We start from the raw sequence: 19,765 nt of genomic DNA, 5'->3' as shown, positions 1-19,765 counted from the left end.
CATAGGCAGGCTGAGCCACTAACTAAATTGCTAATCAGGCGTACATTTGTATGACTGCCATTTTCCAGTGATTCAAAAGAGAATCAATAAATCTAAAAATGGGTGCTAAGTACATTGAGCTAAGTTGACTTTCATTCACTTCTGAAAGTGGTTGTTGATCAATGTGAAAGATACAACCAATACCGGTGGGGTGAGAAATGTTTATCTGTATCATCCCAACTTTATGGCTGTACCTACATGTTACCTGTTATACACTTCCTCTGGAATGGAGCTCCAAATTTAGTGGCAATTTGTATTACAGTAAAAACAAGGATTTCTAGGGGCGCCTGGGTGGCGCAGTCGGTTAAGCGTCCGACTTCAGCCAGGTCACGATCTCGCGGTCCGTGAGTTCGAGCCCCGCGTCGGGCTCTGGGCTGATGGCTCGGAGCCTGGAGCCTGCTTCCGATTCTGTGTCTCCCTCTCTCTCTGCCCCTCCCCCGTTCATGCTCTGTCTCTCTCTGTCCCAAAAATAAATAAAAAACGTTGAAAAAAAAAATTAAAAAAAAAAAAAACAACAAGGATTTCTAGAATGTGCCCAATCCCTACTCCAGCAATGATTACATTTGTAATGTTGGATTTCCATTTCCTCATCTGTAAAAGGGGACATCAGCCACCTCACCGCAGTGCTGCAAAAATAAAATCAGATACTATGTCTGTCTGGCACATGGCTGGCGCTACTTCCCACAAACCCAGGTGTCCCCTTGCCTTGTTTACATAGGGGACCTAATCAATCCCACAACAATCCATTGACACTGCTCTCTGAATTCCAAGTAAAAATTTCCCTCTAAGCATCTCAGAAAAAGTAAAAAGATAAAATACTTTTCATGATGTTTACATAGATAAATAGTTTTTAATTTCCTCAGAACCAAGAGTTAAGAAGAATCTCATTAAAAGGAATTCTAGAGGCACCTGGGTGGCTCAGTCGGTTGAGCAACCAACTTTGGCTCAGGTCATGATCTCTCAGTTCGTGGGTTCGAGCCCCATGTCGGGTTCTGTGCTGACAGCTTGGAGCCTGGAGCCTTTGGATTCTGTGTCCCTTTCTCTTTCTGTCTCTCCCCCACTCGCACTCTGTCTCTCTCTCTCAACAATAAATGAATATTAATAAATAAATAAATTAGCTTTAAAAAAAAAAGAAATTCTAAATCTACTTCTTTTTCAAGTTCCCCAGATACCTTCTTCATCACCATTTCTCTTTGGGACTGTTTCCCACCATGTCTACATTGATCTGGAGATCTCTGGATCCAGCCCTCCTCACTGGTTCCTGATTTTCCCACATTCCTATCCCAAGCATTTGCTCATGGTAAACAATAAATGATTCTAAGCTGAACCAAACAGAATGAAGTGAAGATTTTCAACAAACACATACTGAGCATCCACTATACCCTAGGCACTGTGTAAGACCCTTTCCCTCTCATATTTAATTATCACAACAATCCAGAGAGGTAATCATCATTATCCCCAATGTACAGATAACAAAACAGAAACTCAGAGCATGAAGTGACTTGCCTCAAGTCTCACTGTCAGGAAGGGAAGAGAGGGATGGAACCCAGGTCTCAGAGTGTGTTACATTTGGGAGCCTCTCCCTGCTAAAGCACCTTTGTTACTACGTTCTTTTCCAATCCACCCTCTGCATAACCAGATGCCCCTAATTTTCAGCAAGTCATTTGATAACTCCAAAAGAGGGGCCACAACATTGGTGAAGAAAGACAACATCATGTTTCCAACACACTAGTCAGACCAAGCGGGAAAAAAATCCCCATGACTTCAGTAATTTTCCATCCTCTGAAACAATGACACATATACAGAAGATTCACCATAAACATAAACATTGCTTTCAAATGACACCAATCTCTCTTTTAATATACCTTAAACAAATCTAAAATCTAAGGCTTAATAGCTTCCTTTCTTGTATCTGGAATAGACACATGAACCTAAATAGATACACAAAACGTACTTGCAACAACAGTCAACTAGTTAGATTGGGCTATCACATCAATACCGATTTTCCTTACAACCTGCACCCAATCTGACTGCAATCCTAGGCATGCTGACCTGAAATAGTTGCTGGCCGCGGCAAGGACCACGCGGTGGCAGGAGAATTCCTGAATGTCCACACACAAGACGACATCTGTCAGAGCATTTTCCACACGGAGGGTATCCAGGCCATTCTGCAGAATTAAGGAGAGTCCCGTGTCATCGAATTTTACCTTATCCCCATTTAAGATTTCTACCAGGTCTCCTCTTTTCTGGGAGGCCTCATCCGTAGAAGGTGCCAGCGGCCCTTCCAAACTCTTCTCTACCACGTCGCCCATGGTCCAGGCGCCCCCCTGTCCTGCCATAAACATCCAGACTGAAGGAGCGCCCAAGTTTCAGGCAGGTCACATTGCAGAAGTTGAGCGGATTTCCTGTGCAGAGCCCTCCACTTATCACCAGCTGTCACACACACACAACAGGAAGTCTCGTACTTTCTCATCCTGTTACTACAAACGCTAGTAACTTCTATTCTTCTTCTTTTTGTGAGTCAACAAAAGGTTGGAAATTACTTAGAAGAGGTGTGTATAAAGGGGCTCCAGAGGAGAAGGGGTGGCTTCCCAGAGTCTGCTATTAGTGCTGTGAGCTATTTTGGTCCATCTCCCCCTCATATCCGTGAGCAGGAAGCTTCTGATTCTGGTTATTACATTCATACCTCTGGTGCTTTTATAATGCAAGTTGTCAATGATAGGATGTGCAGGGAACATTCTACATTCTTCCCCCTCCCTCTTCTCAGGAGTGTGAGACCCCATGATAAGCCCCCACACAGTCCCTTGGGAACTTTGGAAAACCCACTTATCGCTGGCATTCTTGTTTATATCAGCATTGCACATGTTCTGTCTTTGTCTTCCTCCCTGCTCAGGGGAAAACAATGTCATTGCAAATATTAATGTTCCCCCCTACCAAGAAAGTCTATTGTTTCAGATATGTCTTTGTGGACAGAGAACAAATGATCTCCAGAAACTCCATCCCCAGGGTCTTCTCTCTTAGAAGACTAATCAGAGTAGGTCAACACCAGATTACCCTAGCAAGTCTCAAATTGGCCTAATCTCACTCAGCATCTATTGGCCGTGCATCTAGTGGTACACCATGAAGCATCTTCATTACCTCTGCAGGTCTCTATTAAGTGATAATAATCATCTTTTAATAAACTCCCACTATATTATAGACTAGAGAAGTTAATTCACTCTAATGTATTCTAACCTTTATAAGAATCCAGTGGGGCAGATATGATTGTCCTCATTTTACAGAGAAGGAAACTGAAGCTCTGCCCAAGTGAGTGGCAGGACCCAGATCTGTTTGGCTTCAAAGCCCCTGTTTCCTCCACCACCATCAGGCTACCCAGAGCTGTAATATCATGTTGATCCTGACCCCCGCATCTCCCACAGAAGGAATGGTAGGGCTTGCTTGCCATGGTTGCACCAGTCCACAATACCTAACCAAAGTGGCCTCTGTTGTCTGGCTCCTGCTTTCATGTACAGACAACACTAGTGTGTTGGTCTGACTATACTTTCTAGCAGTGGGGAACACTGGCTGTCCCCTTGATCAACAGGGAGTCCCAATCCATTCTCTGCCCTGGTCAGTGGTGACTGAGCCTCCTCCACGGGTCCCAGTTCTGCCTCAGCTCTTCCTCTCTTCCATAGATACTTATTCCTAAGGTCAAGGTCTTTCATATCTCCCCTCCCACCAGACTTGTGCTTTATCCAGAGCTCTGTCAATCAAGATGCTTTGGCTTCAACAACAGAATAGTCCATCAAAAGTGGTTTAAACAGGGGTGCCTGGGTGGCTCAGTTGGTTAAGGGTCAACTTCAGCTCAGGTCATGATCTCACAGTTCGTGAGTTCGAGCCCCACATCAGGCCCTCTGCTGTCAGCGCAGAGCCCACTTCGGACCCTCGTCTCCCTCTCTCTCTGTACCTCCCCTGTTCTCTGTCTCTCTCTCTCAAAAATAAATAAGCATTAGAAAAAAATTTTTAAGTGGTTTAAACAATATAAGTCTCATACTATAAGAAGGCAAATGTATGCAGTCTCAGGTTAATCCAGAAGCTCAGTGATGTCATCAATGACACAGAATTTTTCCATTTTCCCACTCTGTCACATTCTCAGTGTGACGGAGATGCCCCCTTATGATCACATAATAGCTGCCACAATACTAACCAGTCCAAAAGCAGGAAGAAGGGAAGTCCTCTTCTCCTTCATCTCTTTCTTTTTACCACAAAGAAAATATTTCCTAAAATCCCCATTAAGCTTCTCCTGGGTCACTAGACTACCTGAGATCTAACTCTAGGAAATACAAATGGAATAACATGATTGGCTTGCACCAAACATGATTCATCTGCTGGCTCCAGTCCCCTTTCCCCAAGATCAAGGAGTAGATACCTGATAGCCAAACAAAATCAGGGTCTGTTAGCAGAGAGGAGAGGGAAGGGCTGGTATATAGTTGACCTCCTGTGCCCATCACAGGGACGAACACACCTTGACTCTTCCTGCAGGCCTCAACTGGGAGGAACTCAGCACTTTCATCCCCATGACTCCAACCACCACCTCTGGTAGAGCTGAGGACAACACATGACCCAATCTCTCTCATGAAATCTTGTCCCCCAGAACCTCTCAAAGTATGAACAACCCTGGCCATATTCAGCTCCACTCCAACTCCCCCTCAAATAAAACGAAATAAGAATAAAATTCAATTCTCCATTCATGATGGATCCTGTTCACCAATCTCCCTTATTATTTTTCACATACCTTCCAAGTCCACCCACCCCATTCCCTTGACATAAGCAGATAACTGTTACCTTTTCCCCAACCCCACATTTTCCTAGTAGGGATGTATTCACAGACTTGTACTGTAGGTGTGGTAATACCTACAATTAGATTTAGTGCAAACGTAAAAAACACAACCAGTTTGGCATCCATGTCAACCTGGATATGCTCTGAGATTTAGCATTAACCGACAAATATTCTTTATAGATATTCTTTATAGCCACAAAATGTACAAGCCACTGGCAAAAGCTTTAATACTGGGAAAACAATCTAATTATATCTTATTAGGCTAGTTAGTTGGCTTTATAATGCTTATAAGGAATAGATTCTGTCTCCATACAAATGGGTAGCTTCACTCAATGGAAATCTCTATTCCTAAAACCACAGATTGCCCCTTCTGACCCCAATCAACTTTCTTCTCTAACACAACTTATCATGATAGAAACAAGTGTTAAGTCAGCTACAAAGGAAAAGCCACTGTTCTGTCATGTTAACTTAATGCTACTAAAGGTCTCATTTATAGAGTATCGACTATGCTTCAAGAACTATGAGAGTCATTTTATGAACTCTGATGAGCTTAATCTTCCCACCAATCCAGTGTAGTTAAGTTTTATGATCTCCATTTTGGAGACATGGAGACAGGTAAGATCACATAATTAATATCTTGTCCATAGCCCCTCAGTACATCCTGGAGGTCACCCACAGAAAGTTCCCAGAAGCACACCAATAGCATCACTGTGCCTGAGAGAGTTTTCCAGCTACAAGAGCATGTGGGCTCACCAGAGGTGCCCCCAGACTGACCTGCAACTGAAGGCCAGAAGTTGGTAGATAAAAACGCTAGCTTCCTTGTCTCTTCATGGGACACTACTGAAGTGCATTCTACACTGTCTATCATAAGACTCTCAGAGCACTGAGCTCTAGTTGCTCATAGTAGTAACCCATTCATCCTCTCACTTCCCCACCCTATCACTGTGCTTCTCAAATAAACTACCTGTAGCCAGTCCTTGTCTAATATCTACTTTGTGGTGAAGACAAATTAAGACACATAGCTACTGAATGCCAGAACTGAGATTTGAACTCAGGTCTGGCTGATTCTAAAGCCCAACGTTTTCACCTTCCACTGTTCCCCAATGACCCGGTAGAATCATAATCTCCAACAGAGGCTTTCCCAGAAACACTCCAGTGTAACTGTGACTTTGATTGATCAAAGTTAGAGGACCCCACCTTCCAGTCCCCTGACCTGAGAGTCTCTCTCCACCAACCCCACCAATGTCCAATCAGTTCTATCTCCTGCTGTCTGCTGCTGCACCTCAATCAATGCGCAAGCACCTAACTCATCACTGACAGAAGGACTTCACAAAGTCAATTGAGACCGTGTTTACCTTTTTAGGAAATAGTCACAACTGCAATGGCACCAAAGCACCACAAGCTACGCCTGCAGTGCTCTGGGCCTCTGCCTGCCATATTTTCAGGGCCACACTTCCTTGAACATCACCACTGCCAACAACCCACTGCTTCTGCTGCTGTATCCCAGAGAAGGGGAAGACCCCTTTTTTCCTTTTCTGAGCAAAGAGCACTGGTATACCGGGCTGAAGGAAGATTCAATAAAAAACATGCCTCAGAAGTTAGAGATGGTGTATTGCCCCTGGGAGCTTTAGGGACTTATTTCCTCCTGAAGCCATTTGCTTATCACTTCTCAGGCCTTTTGGCTAAGATCAAGTGTAGTATCTGAAGCCACTCACTTATATATATTCCAACGTAGAAAAGCAAAAGTAGAGACTGCTCGCCCCCTCCCCAGAGAGGATCTGTTTACATTCCAGAATAAAGGTTTCTCTCTCAGGAGGAGGAGGAGGAGGAAATGGCCTCACATGCCACCTGTGCTATCCATATAAGCTGAGTCTTACAGTTTCAGTGCTCACCTCCCGTGGTGCAACCCCACTGCACATTATCTAAAGAGATAGGGATGCAGGGAATTGGTAAGAAGATGATCTGTGAGTAATAAATGATCTTTTCTCTGATTCAGAGACCTCATATTTCCTGTCAGAAGAAAAAACTGAAATATATACACACATACACATTTAACATGAGTTCATTTTCACTTGATTTCTCCAGGATGAACAGCAGAGTGAACAAAGAAATATTTGCTTCAGGGTCTAAATGCTACCAAGGGAGACCTGGACTTCATACTTTCCTTGCTGCCTGCAAAATGCCTATTTATCCTTCAAGATAAATGTCTCTCTTGTCTTCCTAAAGCTTCCCCAACATACCTACATTTATCGCAAGCTTTGCGTGTGTGTTCATGCTTCTGCAGATGCACTAAAGCACTGTATTGTCATTAGTCTGGCTCACGGTCTGTCTCCCCCAGTAAGCTGTGAGCACACAAGTCAAGTCATTCTACATCCCAGAGTCTAGCACAAGCCCAGTTACATATGATTCAGTCAAGTAATATGGGGCGGATAGACAGATTTCATGGTTGGATGAAAGAATAATCAAAAACTGGAACAAGAGCTCTGCCTTGGTAGCCAGTGGCTCTCTTAAGAGGAGTTCTTGCATGGCTGAGGTAATGTGTGAGCTGACCCAGGAGGACAAGAAGAATTTGTGAGGAGAGAAAAAGGGGAGGGGAAAGGAAGAATGAACACACTCAGAGGTATAAAAGAACAAGGAGTATTTGGAGAACTACAAACCATTAGGTAGAACTAGAAGACAAGGTGTGTGAGGGGGTTGGGGTTGGAGAATGGGGTACAATAGTAAGAGAGCAAGCCAGTGAGCCATGCCCTCTGGCAGCAATGTGAAACTGGAGCATGCATCAGCATTACCTGGGCCCCAACCCCAGACTTTCTAATTAGGTGGATCAAGGGTGGTGTCTGAGAATTTACATTTCTAACAAGCCACAAGTGGTGCTGCTGCTGCTGGTCCTGGTCCCAGGTCTATTCCTTGAGAACCATTGTTATATGTGAATCTGTCAGAGGCTCTGTAGGTATTTAACAAAGGGAAAAAGAAGGGCTCTGATACAGGATTTGGAAGGCCATCAGGTGGAAGAAAGTAGAGGATGACTCCAGTGAATCAAGAAAGACCCAACAGAAAAGAGTTACAGGCAGGCCACTTGGGGTCCAATGTGAAGAATTCTCAAATCCTTAGCGTCATCCCCGGCTGGTCTACAACTGCTTCAAACAACAGATCATGAAATAAACCCAGATGATTATGTGACTCATGCAATGTCAGCTAGTAATTAGCTGAAATGGGGCAAGAATTCAGGACTTGCAGCTCCTGAGCCAGTGCTTTATCCACCTCAGGCTCAAGGAGCACAATCAAGACTTTGTATGTTTGTGCTTGTAAGTGGGAGGTGACTGGAATGTCCACCTATGCCTCAAATAAGAGTAGCCTTACCTTCTGTTCTGTGATCTCCTTCTGGTTCCAGAGGACAGAGAACCTACAGCCTCTACTTCAGGTCAGGTTCACTTGTGCATCCCCAGCCTATGGGTGGTGCACCCCAGTCTCTGCCACTCCCATCCTGCAGACGCTATGGCTTGGTCTCTCTCCTCCCTGCCTGATTCAAGGCTGCCCAAGGCCCCTAGCCCTTGCCCATCAGAGGCCTAGCCCTGGGCCCCTCAAGCCAACTCCTCTTGACAACCTGGTCCCAGCATAACAGTAACAAAAGATAAATGCTTTCATAAGAGAATAATGAGCTGGGGGGCTGCAGGAGTCAGAAACAGGAAGTTGGAAGGTTGCATGAGAAGGAACATAAGGCTGATCTAAGTGGGGAGCCCAGAAACCAAAATCTGAGTACAGGGCCAAGCCCAGAGCCAACTGTTTCATAATTTAAATCTGGAGGTGATTATTTTCAAAAGATCTGTGTCAAGGCTTCATTTTCTGTTACAAATGCCACATACAGCAAACACTTTCCATAGTCTAAATTTGTATGTTTTAGTCAACACAATGAAAGACTTGCCATATATTGGTTATAGTTTTCCCAAACTCTATTCAGAGCCACCTTGCCAGGTCCCTGAGCATCACTCTAGAGTGTCCTTTGCAGACCTGAACTTAAGGAAGGCCAGGGGTTCCTGAGACCCCCACCAGGTGGTTCCAAGTAACCTCTTTCTGCAACAATGTCCACAAAATAGGGAGTCAAAATTTGGAAGTGACTTCTTGAAGGCAGCTGTGAGTCCAACCAAACCTGCTGCAAGCCCTAAGGGGGTCCCAGGGGCCAATAGCAAAAGTGAAGACTGATCCTCAACAAATGGCAAAATTGGAGAAGTTTGTCCTTAATATGCCAGCCTACATCCCATATATTTATATTTATTTTTTAATATTTTTGTTACTTTTTTCTGATTATAAAACAATAATAAATCACCTTCTTGAAAACTTGGAAAGTTCAGGAAAAAAACTAAAGTTAACATTTGGTGTGCTGGAACAGACTTTAACTAACTAGAGACAGTTGTGTCTATTTATTCCCAACTTCAGGTTAAGTGATACTATGTTGGTTGAAATTGGCCACAATAGGAGTATTTACATCATAGAAATTGGCAAGTGTTATAAACTAGAGGCTTTTTGTTTGTTTGTTTGTTTGTTTGTTTGTTTAAAATCCAGTTATTAAACATATACCACCTTCCCCTTTAGACTATTCAAGGTCCTGATGTGACCTTGAATCTGGACCACTCTCCAGCTCCAGTTAAGACTCTAATTATCAAATTTCAGAGAAATTCTGAATTTCTATATCCCTAAATCCCCCTTTCTCAAGGTAGCTTGATTGAGCCTCTCTGCTCCTTACAACCAAATGGGCTTGTTTAGACAGAAACAGAGCAATATCAGGATGTTCTTCTGTCTGACCCACACACTAACCACCATACCACCCTTCCTCCACAGACTCCAATGTGGGCCTCACCTCCAAGCACTCATTATGGAAACATCTACAGCCCAACTTGGTACCTTCTAGCTTCTACACCTGCCCTCATGGCAATTCCAGTTTTCTCAAAAAGAGAATTTCCCAAAAGACACTTATTTTTGAACCACTTATCTTCATGTACCTCTCACTCATTGCCCCATTATGGTTTTTTGTCCCAGTTTGCCTCTTGGCCAAATTTGCTCAAGATATTAAGAGGTTCTTTCTTTCTTTCTTTCTTTCTTTATTTCTTTCTTTCTTCCTTTCTTTCTTTCCCCAAACCACCATATTCCAATAATTCACCAAAATGACTAACACAAAAGGAAAGAGGCACCCACTATGTGTTCTCCAAGCTTTTTAGAAAACATGGACTTGTTCCTTTGGCCACATACATCTGAATATAGAAGAAGGGCAATGTCGTAGACATTAAGGGAATAGCACTGCTCAAAAAGGAATGCCCCACAAATGTTCCCATGGCAAAACTGCAGGAGTCTACAATATTACCCAGCATACTTCTGGCATTGATATAAACAAACAAGTTAAGGGCAAGATTCTTGCCAAGAGAATTAATGTATACATTGAGCAAATTAAGCATTCTAAGAGCCAAGATAGCTTCCTGAAATGTGTGAAGGGGTATGATCAGAAAAAGAAGAAAACTGAAAAGAAAAGTACTTGGGTTCAACTTGTCAGGGAGGAGGAAAATTTTATCCCTAGCCTGCTTGGTTCTTTTGGCTTGTGTAATAATTAAATTGGCACAAGACAGATAAACAGGGGGGAAAAACAGATTTAATTCATATGTATGGAGATCCCACAGATATAAGAAGTAACCAAGGCAGGTAGCTTTTATACTTTTTAGACAAAGAAATAAATTTCTGATGAACTGATAAGACAAACTTAGGTTTGGTTATTAATTAGTGGAGAATCTAAACAGAGTTTGCTTACATAGCCTTCTAGGCCCTCAATTTCCAATCTCTGACTGTACGGATGTCTCTATACCTCTGGGTACAGGGAAGTTACCTTCCACATGATAGATTTATTTCCTGCTTTCTGGAGACAAAAGAAGGTTAGAGTGTTCCTCTCACACTGGCTGTTTCTTAAGTAACTTCAATTCAGAATAATCAATATGCCTCTGTAGCACATCTTAGTACAACCTTCCCGGAACCCTAACAAGCCAAAATGCCAGCCTGCTCCAACCAGAGAAGCATACTTTGTAAAAATCAACACAAAGGAACCTGAACTTCTAGGACTCATTCCTTATGAATTCATGGCGTAATAAGGTGTATAAATAAATAAATAAATAAATAAATAAATAAATAAATAAAACTCTGTACTGTTTTAAAAAAGGCAGTGGGGGGTATTAAGGGCTCTGGCAGCAGCCCTCAGGTTTGAAGTTTATGGAAGAATATTAGCCCTGGAAATAAGCTGGAGGAGTGAGGCAAGACTCCAGCCCTGAAGGAATAGCAATACCAAACGTCGTACCCAGAGGACAAAGAACTAGAGATAGGCATAAGGTTAAAGTAAGGTCAGTTTATTGAAAGCATTTTAAGAACAGGTCAATGTCTCAGTATCTTTATCTGTACATTGGTGGTAGCAATAGTGTCCACCTCCAGGTGTTGTGGAAAAGGGGAAATGAATGAATATATGTGATTCCTTTAAAACAATGTCTGACATATATGAAGCCCTATGTAAGCATTAGTTATTATTATTCAAAACTTTCTATATAGGGGCGCCTGGGTGGCTCAGTTGGTTAAGCATCTGACTTCGGCTCAGGTCACTATCTCACGGTTTCTAAGTGCGAGCCCCACGTTGGGCTCTATGCTGACAGCTCGGAGCCTGGAGCCTGCTTTGGATTCTGTGTCTCCCCCTCTCTCTGCCCCTCCCCAACTTGTGCTCTGTCTCTCTCTGTCTATCAAAAATAAATAAACGTAAGAGGCGCCTGGGTGGCTGTCGGTTACGTGTCCGACTTCGGCTCAGGTCATGATCTCGCGGTCTGTGAGTTCAAGCCCCGCATCGGGCTCTGTGCTGACAGCTCAGAGCCTGGAGCCTGTTTCAGATTCTGTGTCTCCCTCTCTCTCTGACCCTCCCCTGTTCGTGCTGTATCTCTCTCTGTCTCAAAAATAAATAAACATTAAAAACAATTTTTTTTAAATAAATAAACGTAAAAAAACATTTTTTAAACCTTTCTATATAAAAGAAAGTATGTGTATTTCAGTCTAAATCTGGCTTCTGGCTTCAGACCAAAAACTCTTTCAGTACAATGACCTTTGTTAGTACCTACAGGCTATCTATTGTCCCCATGTTATCTTGGCTAATTTCCATATAGTCAGTGTAGAGAGGCCCATAGACCACCATCTCCCCAGGGAAATAAACATTCCCATCACTCCACCCTGTGCATCAGAAATATTGTTCTACCCAGAGTCACAACAATTCATAGAAGGATTTATCCATCGGGAAATTCTTCCCAGAAGTAACCCAGTCTAATCAGAGGCAATTTTAAAATATATTATTTCAATTATATTAATATATGTAATATATTAATATATGTTAATTACAAATACAGTTGACCCTTAAACAACATGGGGATCAGGAACACCAAACTCCGTGCAGTTGAAAATCTACATATAACTTTGACTACCACCGAAAACTTAACTAAGTAGCCTACTGTTGACCAAAAACCTTACCAATAATATAAATCATTGAGGAGTGCATGGGTGGCTCAGTCGGTTAAACGTCTGACTCTTGGTTGTGGGTCAGGTCATGATCTCGTGGTTTGTGGGTCTGAGCCCAGCATCGGACTCTGCGCTCCCAATGCAGAGCTGCTTGGAATTCTCTCCCTCTCTCTGCCCCTCCCCTGCTCATGCTCTCATTCTCTCTCTCTCTCTGTTTCCCTCTCCCTCTCTCAAAATAAATAAAGTTAAAAAAATAACATAGTTGATTAACACATTTTTCACATTATATGTATTATAATACGTATGTATTATACACTGTATTCTTACAATAAGGCAAGCTAGAGAAAAGGAAAGGTTATAAAGAAAATCATAGAGAGAAAATACATTTACAGCACTGTACTATAAAAAATCTGCATGTAAAAAAAAAAAAAAATTAAAAAAAAAAAAAAAAGGGGGCGCCTGGGTGGCGCAGTCGGTTAAGCGTCCGACTTCAGCCAGGTCACGATCTCGCGGTCCGTGAGTTCGAGCCCCGCGTCAGGCTCTGGGCTGATGGCTCGGAGCCTGGAGCCTGTTTCCGATTCTGTGTCTCCCTCTCTCTCTGCCCCTCCCCCGTTCATGCTCTGTCTCTCTGTGTCCCAAAAATAAATAAAAAACGTTGAAAAAAAAAATTTTTTTTTAAAAAAATCTGCATGTAAGTGCACCCATGCAGTTCAAACCTGTGTTGTTCAAGGGTCAACTGTATATTAATACACTATAGATGACACTATTACTATAGAAAGCATCGTTTGTTAAGATGTTACTGGACTAAGTGCTCTGTATGCTTTGTGTCATCCTATTTCCTTTTATCCTCATGCCTTGATAAAATAGATTGTTTTCTCCTTTTTAAACCTGAGGAAACCAAGACTCCAAACTGAAGTTGGGCACTTTGTCCCAAGTTACACCGGCTGTATTAGGGAAGTCAAGTTATAGCATCTGATTTGCCCAGGCCATAATTTAATGGAAAATTCCTAGCCCAGAACGATGTTGCCCAGGAAGCCATTTAGGGTACTATGTGACTCTGCTACTCCCCTTTGCTATTTGGACTAGAGTGGGTGTACCCATCCAAAGGTATACATAGAGAGTGTAGATAGAGATTAGTTTAGGGACACAAAGAGCTGGCTCAAAAAAATCCAACAGGACAATTAGAGACACTCTCTCTAATTTGAAATATGAAACAGAGAGTTTGCCATTTGAGAGAATAAATAGGAGGTAAAAGGAAGCATAAAGAAATACCAGATGATAGAGTCAGAACCAAACTAAAGCCATTTTCAAGCCAACTTCTGAAAAGCAGAAGAGATGCAGAAGGTAAGTAAGCAGAGAGAGCAGAAAGACCTGGAAGGTACGAAGAGAAGACTGAAGCCAACATGAAGAGAGAAGCTGAGACAGGTCACCCTGAAACTAGGTAGAAAGTCATAGGCTCCTGTTGCTGAAGCCTTGAGGCCACTCTGATCCTGAAACCACCCTCCAGCCCTAGTTAGGGCTCTGCTCTTGGGTTTTAGAGAGATTTCTGCCTAGATCGCACTTTTCTTGAAGTAACTTTATTGAAACTGTTCCTTACATCCAAAAGGACCTCAGTGGAACAGAAGCAGAGCAGTGCTGTAAAGCTCGTCTCTCTGATCCCACACATTAACGACTGTCCTATCTTTCTCCACAGACCAGAGATGTCTCCAGGTGCAGAGATGGGCCTTGAAAGAGGATCAGATGTCATAGCTGTGGCCAGTACTATTTCAGACCCTTTATCCATATCCAACTCTAAAGTAGACTTTCCAAATGAAGAATCACAGAATAAACTGGAAACAGCAAAAATTCCAAGGAGTGGGTTTTGTCAAAGAATAGTCCTCAAATGTTCACTTATTGCTGAGCAGGGGGAAAAACAGTAGATAGACTATGTTTCCATTTTTGCAAATATGAGTGTATATAGAAGACCAGAAGGAAAGGCATTTGCTTATTCTTCAAATGTTTAATGAGTATGTTCTAGGTGTTCAGGATACCATAGTGAGCAGATATTGTCACATTTCCCACCCTCAAGGAGCTCCCAGTCTAGTGAGGGAGGACCTACATTAAGAAACAAACACACACGTATGGAGTGTGGAATCACTATATTGCACTTCTGAGACTAATATTACATTGTACGTTAACTAACTGGAATTTATTTATTTTTTTAGTTTATTTTGAGAGAAAGAGACAGCGTGAGCAGAGAAGGGGCAGAGAGAGGGAAAGAGAGAATCCCAAGCAAGCTCCACACTTTCAGCATAGAGCCCCACACGGGGCTTGATCCCATGAACCATGAGATCATGACCTAAGCTGAAATCCAGAGTTAGATGTTCAACCGACTGAGCCACCCAGGTGCCCCAACTAACTGGAATGTAAATAAAAGCTTAAATAACAAACAAAACACACACACACACACACACACACACACACACACACACACACACATTGCACATTCTAAATGATGTGATGGAGATGTGCTTGGTGGAGAACCTTTATCAGGGACAATTTGACCTGGTTAGGGAGGTCAGTGAAGGCTTCTCTGGTGACTGAGCTGTGATGGACGACTGTGCAGTACCTACATAAAGATCTGTCTCAGCAGGGACTACAGTGTGGGCAAAGCCCAGTGGTATGAGGGACTACAGCAAGTATAAGGAACTTAAAAAAGGCCATGTGGCTGAAGTAAAAAAAGCTGGGCAGAGAATGGTGTGGGATGGGGCTAGAGAGGTAATAGGGCCAGGTCATGCGGGGCATTATATGCCAGGGTCAGAAGTCTTTACTGCTGAGGGACTGGGGAAACAAGTGAGGGTGGGTATGGAAGATACCATCAAATTTTCACTTTGAAAATATTTGTCTCTGTATGGAGAACAAATTACGAGGGGCCAGCATGAGGCAGCTAGAAGAGAAAAGAACCAGTGTGGAATCGATCATAATCCACGTGGCCTATGATGGCAGCATGGATGGGGGAGTAGTGCTGAGAATATAAACAAGTAAAGAATCTGAGGCATATAGAAAAATTAAAATCAATAGAATTTCAGGTAGGATTGGATGTGGAATGTAAAGGAAAAAGAACTTTCAGAATGGCTGAGGTTTCTAGTGTGAACAGATGGAAGACACCAACACTCTGATATGGGAAACATGTGCTAGGGGGAACAGGTTTGGGTGAGAGGAATATGAGTTTATTCTTGGTCATGCTGAATGTGGACTCTAGGACATTCAAGATGTGCTATCAAGTGAGATGTTTGATACAGAGTCTGGAGCTCAAAGGAGAAGCGTGGATTGGAGATAAAACTGATGTACTAAAACATGAAAAGTGGTTCTTTCTGGATGATAAGCTTTTGTATCTTTTGTTTTATTCTTTGTACTTTTCTGCATTTCTCATGTTTTTAGCAATGAAAAATAATTTTTTTCTAAACAGCGTTTTTAAAAAGAGTAAAATTTTCCCTGTGCTTGTAGCAAAGAGGAGTTCTCTACTTCTCATAACTGGCATTAGTAACCTCAACAGGAATGTCTCTAGAGTGAGGAAAGTCAAATTAATTTAACATTAATAACTCTTTGGCAATACCGTATTTCTTTTACATGGGTCTACAGAGATCTAGGCATCTTCCAAACTGTAACTTGTTGTCCTAATCAGATTTATACAACAGAAGGAGGTCCACTATGCAGATAGATGGTCGAGTTTGGTATTCAGGTGTCCCCCTGATAACTGAGGCATTTTAAGAAGTCCAATAAAAAGAAATATTTTGCCCCTCATACTGGAGATGAACCAACTGACAAGTAAAACAAAGAGTTAGGAGATGTGGGCCAAATACCTGTGTACTAGCTAAGCTAGGGAGACAAACTGTATAATCAACAGATTATCTACCCAGTTGTGGCAACACTGAAACAGAGCCAGCCCCCCACTCTCACCACCTTATCCCCAGAATTACAAAACACGTTAGAGTAGCCAGAAACCAAAGGAAGAGGAGAGGAAGACTCTGGATCGCGCACACACAGTTTCTACCTCCTCACTCCTCACTCACCATTTTCCTTGAGGCGGAATGAGGGAGGGAGGATGTACGGATGGAGAAAAGCCAGGGGTGAAAGGCTAATACCAGAAGTGAGGTGCACTCACATTCACCAACACCCACTATGAGTTACTGTATTTAGCATCAGGTTTCTAAATCAAGCTCAATCATGTATAAGATACTATGCTATCCATGTGCATTTGGATAGAGTCTGAGTCCCTGGTGACTAGCAATAAGTCAACACCAGCTAATCTCTAGCAGAAACTGAATTTGTTAACACAATATTGGATGCATAATTCTTGTTTGAATCCTGGATTCAAATAGAAAAACAACATTCATATTCCCAGCAGCATTATTCACAATAGTCAAAAAGCAGAAGCAACCCAAGTTCACTGACAGATGAATGGAAAAACAAGATGTGGTATTTACATAGGATCGAACATTATGCTGCCTGAAAAATGAAGGAAATCCCTATCGTGTGCTGTAACATGGATGAACTTTGAGGAAACTATGCTAAATGAAATAAGCCAGTCACAAAAAGATAAATGCTGCATGATTCCACTTATGTGAGGCACCTAGAGTAGTCAAAGTCATAGAGACAGAAAGTAGAAGTGTTGCTCCCACAGCGGCCATTACTCTGCAATGGGTAAGAGTTTCAGTTTTGCAAGATGAGAAGAGTTATGGACATTGGTGCACAAGAGTATGAATATACTTAACACTACTAAACTCTACACTTAAAAATGGTTAACATGGTAAAAAAAAAAAAAAAGCAACAAGAACAACAAAAACAGCTAAAAAAAAGTTTTCTTTCTAGTTTTAACACATTGAGAACATTGCACATACATTATTCCACAGTTCCAAAAGTACTAACATCAAATGTCACATGTTTCAATATATTGTTAGATCAAACACTATTGAAAATTGACTTAGGTTTGAAATAGAAAATTAATCAAAGTTGAGTCTTGGGATATTTGAGATAATCTAAGACATTTCCAATTATGTATGAATTCATCTTAGCACAAAAGTGGTATTAAAGGTTTGATTGCATTGCCCAAAAAACATAGCTACAAAGGATGTTTTAAGGACTAAGGAAAATTTAAACATGAACTATACTCAGTGATTTTATATCAAGGTTAAGTTTCTTGCATGTGATAATAGCATTATAGCTATGCAGAACAGTGTCCTTGTACTCAGCTGATACATGTGTTTTTTAGAGTGAAGCATCATACCTGCCACTTACTTTCAAATGGTTCAGCAAAAGAAAATATTTTATAGAAAGAGAGAGATAAAGCAAAGAGTATATGGGAGTTCATCATGCTATTCTTCTATACTTTAAATTTAAAATGTTTGGAGGGTGTATGGGGAGCACAAAATCTCCAACTTAGAAGAATGATGCTTGAGAGGCAGACAAGAACAGGCTCAAAATCACTCTGAAGGATCAGCCTGCGAGGACACCCTTTTCCTCACCCTCCAAGCATAGGATGCTGCAGCATGGCAGCAGTAATACTGCTGGGGAAGGGCATGGAATGCCACCATCACACCCATGCCATCGCTTCCCCCAAGGACTCGGTCTTACAACAACCTTCAACTTGAGTAAATAAGTCCAGCAGAGATGGTCACCTCTGGGTATACCATTAGAATTAAAGTGTGAACCTGATAAACTGATGATAAGACAAGGCGTAGCTTGGGGCAGAGGAGTTGGGGAACGGGGACTTCCAATCAATGTCATTCTGAAACAGCCAGGTGGCCTTCTCACCCTTAAGACACTTCACCCAGGGTAAAGAAATGTGATCAAGTCTGTTTGAAGTTTCAAGCTACAGAATTTCAATACACATTTAGACGACAGGTGAAAAATAAGAAAAACATTGAATTAATAAAATCTACTTTTTCTGCATCTCCATTTCAAGGGAAACTCATGTATATCTATGGGTATATCATCCACATTATCCAGAGATTTCTGAATTAACTTAAGTTCTTCTAGCCTTAACATACTGGAAACCTGATACAGTAAATATGATCCAGTAGCTCTTATCTTTTATGATTCTTTAAAACTTTGGGGCGCCTGGGTGGCTAGGTTGGTTAAGTGTCCAACTTCGGCTCTGGTCATAATCTCATGGGTTGTGAGTTCAGGCCCCATGTTGGGCTCTGTACTGACAGCTCGGAGCCTGGAGCCTGCTTCGGGTTCTGGGTCCCCTCTCTCTCTGCCTCTCCCCTATTCATGCTCTGACTCTCTGTCTCTCAAAAATAAATCAACCTTAAAGAAAATTTTAAATAAAAATATGTAGAAATATTTTAACACATTCCAAAGCCATTTAGGAAAGACTTTTACACGATCCCCGTATTGGGTTAACAATGCTGCTGCTCAGCACTGTGGATATATATAAATGAAAAGAGAAAATATTAAATGTGCCCTATATAACCAGCAGTCTATCTATAACATAATTAGTCATCATATCAGCCCTTCCAAATACAGAGATGACAACAGATGTTGGTGCGGGGTGCATACAAAGTAAAGGTCCTTGCTCACTCCAAACCTCACATTGCCACTTTGCAAACTGCCTCCTCCAGCATGGCATGTGAGAAGGGGAAGATGTATTAACCAGTTCAACCTGGGGGTTGGAAAATTTAGCCATCACTTTCTCAGAGGGATAATTGGGATTTTGAGTTTTTATGCCTAGAGAAAGGATCCTGGTGTGGAGAGAGAGTCAGGAAATCCATCATCCCATTCTAAGGGGCGAGGGGCTCTGCTTGAGCAGCAAAGAACACCACTGGAAAAGGTCCAAACTCTAGTGTGCATTTTAATCCCCATTACTGCATTTCCCAGTGTGGCATTGGACAATTTGCTTAACTTTGCAGATCCTCAGATTCTTCACCTGTAAGATGGCTTCACCATCTCATAGCATTGTTGAGGTTATTAAAGGAGAGATCAGTGTGTAAAGCCCTCAGCACTGCACCTGACAGGCAGTAGTGCTAAATAGATAACTATTATTAAGTAACGAAAGTTTCAAAACCTCAGTAAAGAAGAGCAGAGACATAAATTCCCTCCAGACGTGAGAACCATTTTGGCCACTGACTGACTGACTGACATGTAAATCATGTCTAACCCTCTCAAAATAACCCACCTTAACGGAAAGTCATTTCTATGTCTAAATTGGACAAAGTATACCCCTTTCACCAGGCTGTCCCTTTATCTATGGATTCTGATCTGGGTCATCAACAGGACGGAGAAGACACTGGCTATGGGGAGTTGAAACAGGCCCTTTTCCAGAATTGAAGTTTAAGTTTAATTAATTTGCATTAAATGTCAAGCATGGCCCAGCCACAGTGCTGGATACTAACTGGATACTAA

The 19,765-nt window shown here is 42.1% G+C and overlaps 1 protein-coding gene across 3 annotated transcripts in view; it reads right to left on the bottom strand.

Annotated features, from left to right (window-relative positions):
- The window catches only part of KLHL6 (kelch like family member 6), a 98,708-nt gene extending 96,260 nt beyond the window's left edge, over window positions 1-2,448 (bottom strand). For all 3 annotated transcript variants that reach the window (XR_009612229.3, XR_009612230.3, XM_060639328.3), the window contains exon 1: window positions 2,092-2,448. Coding sequence is in view for 1 of the 3 variants with exons in the window: in XM_060639328.3 (XP_060495311.1) it covers window positions 2,092-2,384 (293 nt within the window). In the remaining 2 variants the exon portion in view is untranslated. The remainder of the gene's footprint in view (window positions 1-2,091) is intronic.
- Window positions 2,449-19,765: the final 17,317 nt, after the last annotated feature.

The sequence above is a fragment of the Panthera onca genome, chromosome C2 (assembly GCF_046562875.1).
Source record: "Panthera onca isolate mPanOnc1 chromosome C2, mPanOnc1 haplotype 2, whole genome shotgun sequence".
Taxonomy (NCBI): Eukaryota; Metazoa; Chordata; class Mammalia; order Carnivora; family Felidae; genus Panthera; species Panthera onca.
The sequence above is the reverse complement of the archived record's forward strand: the minus strand, read 5'-3'. Positions and strand labels throughout refer to the sequence as shown.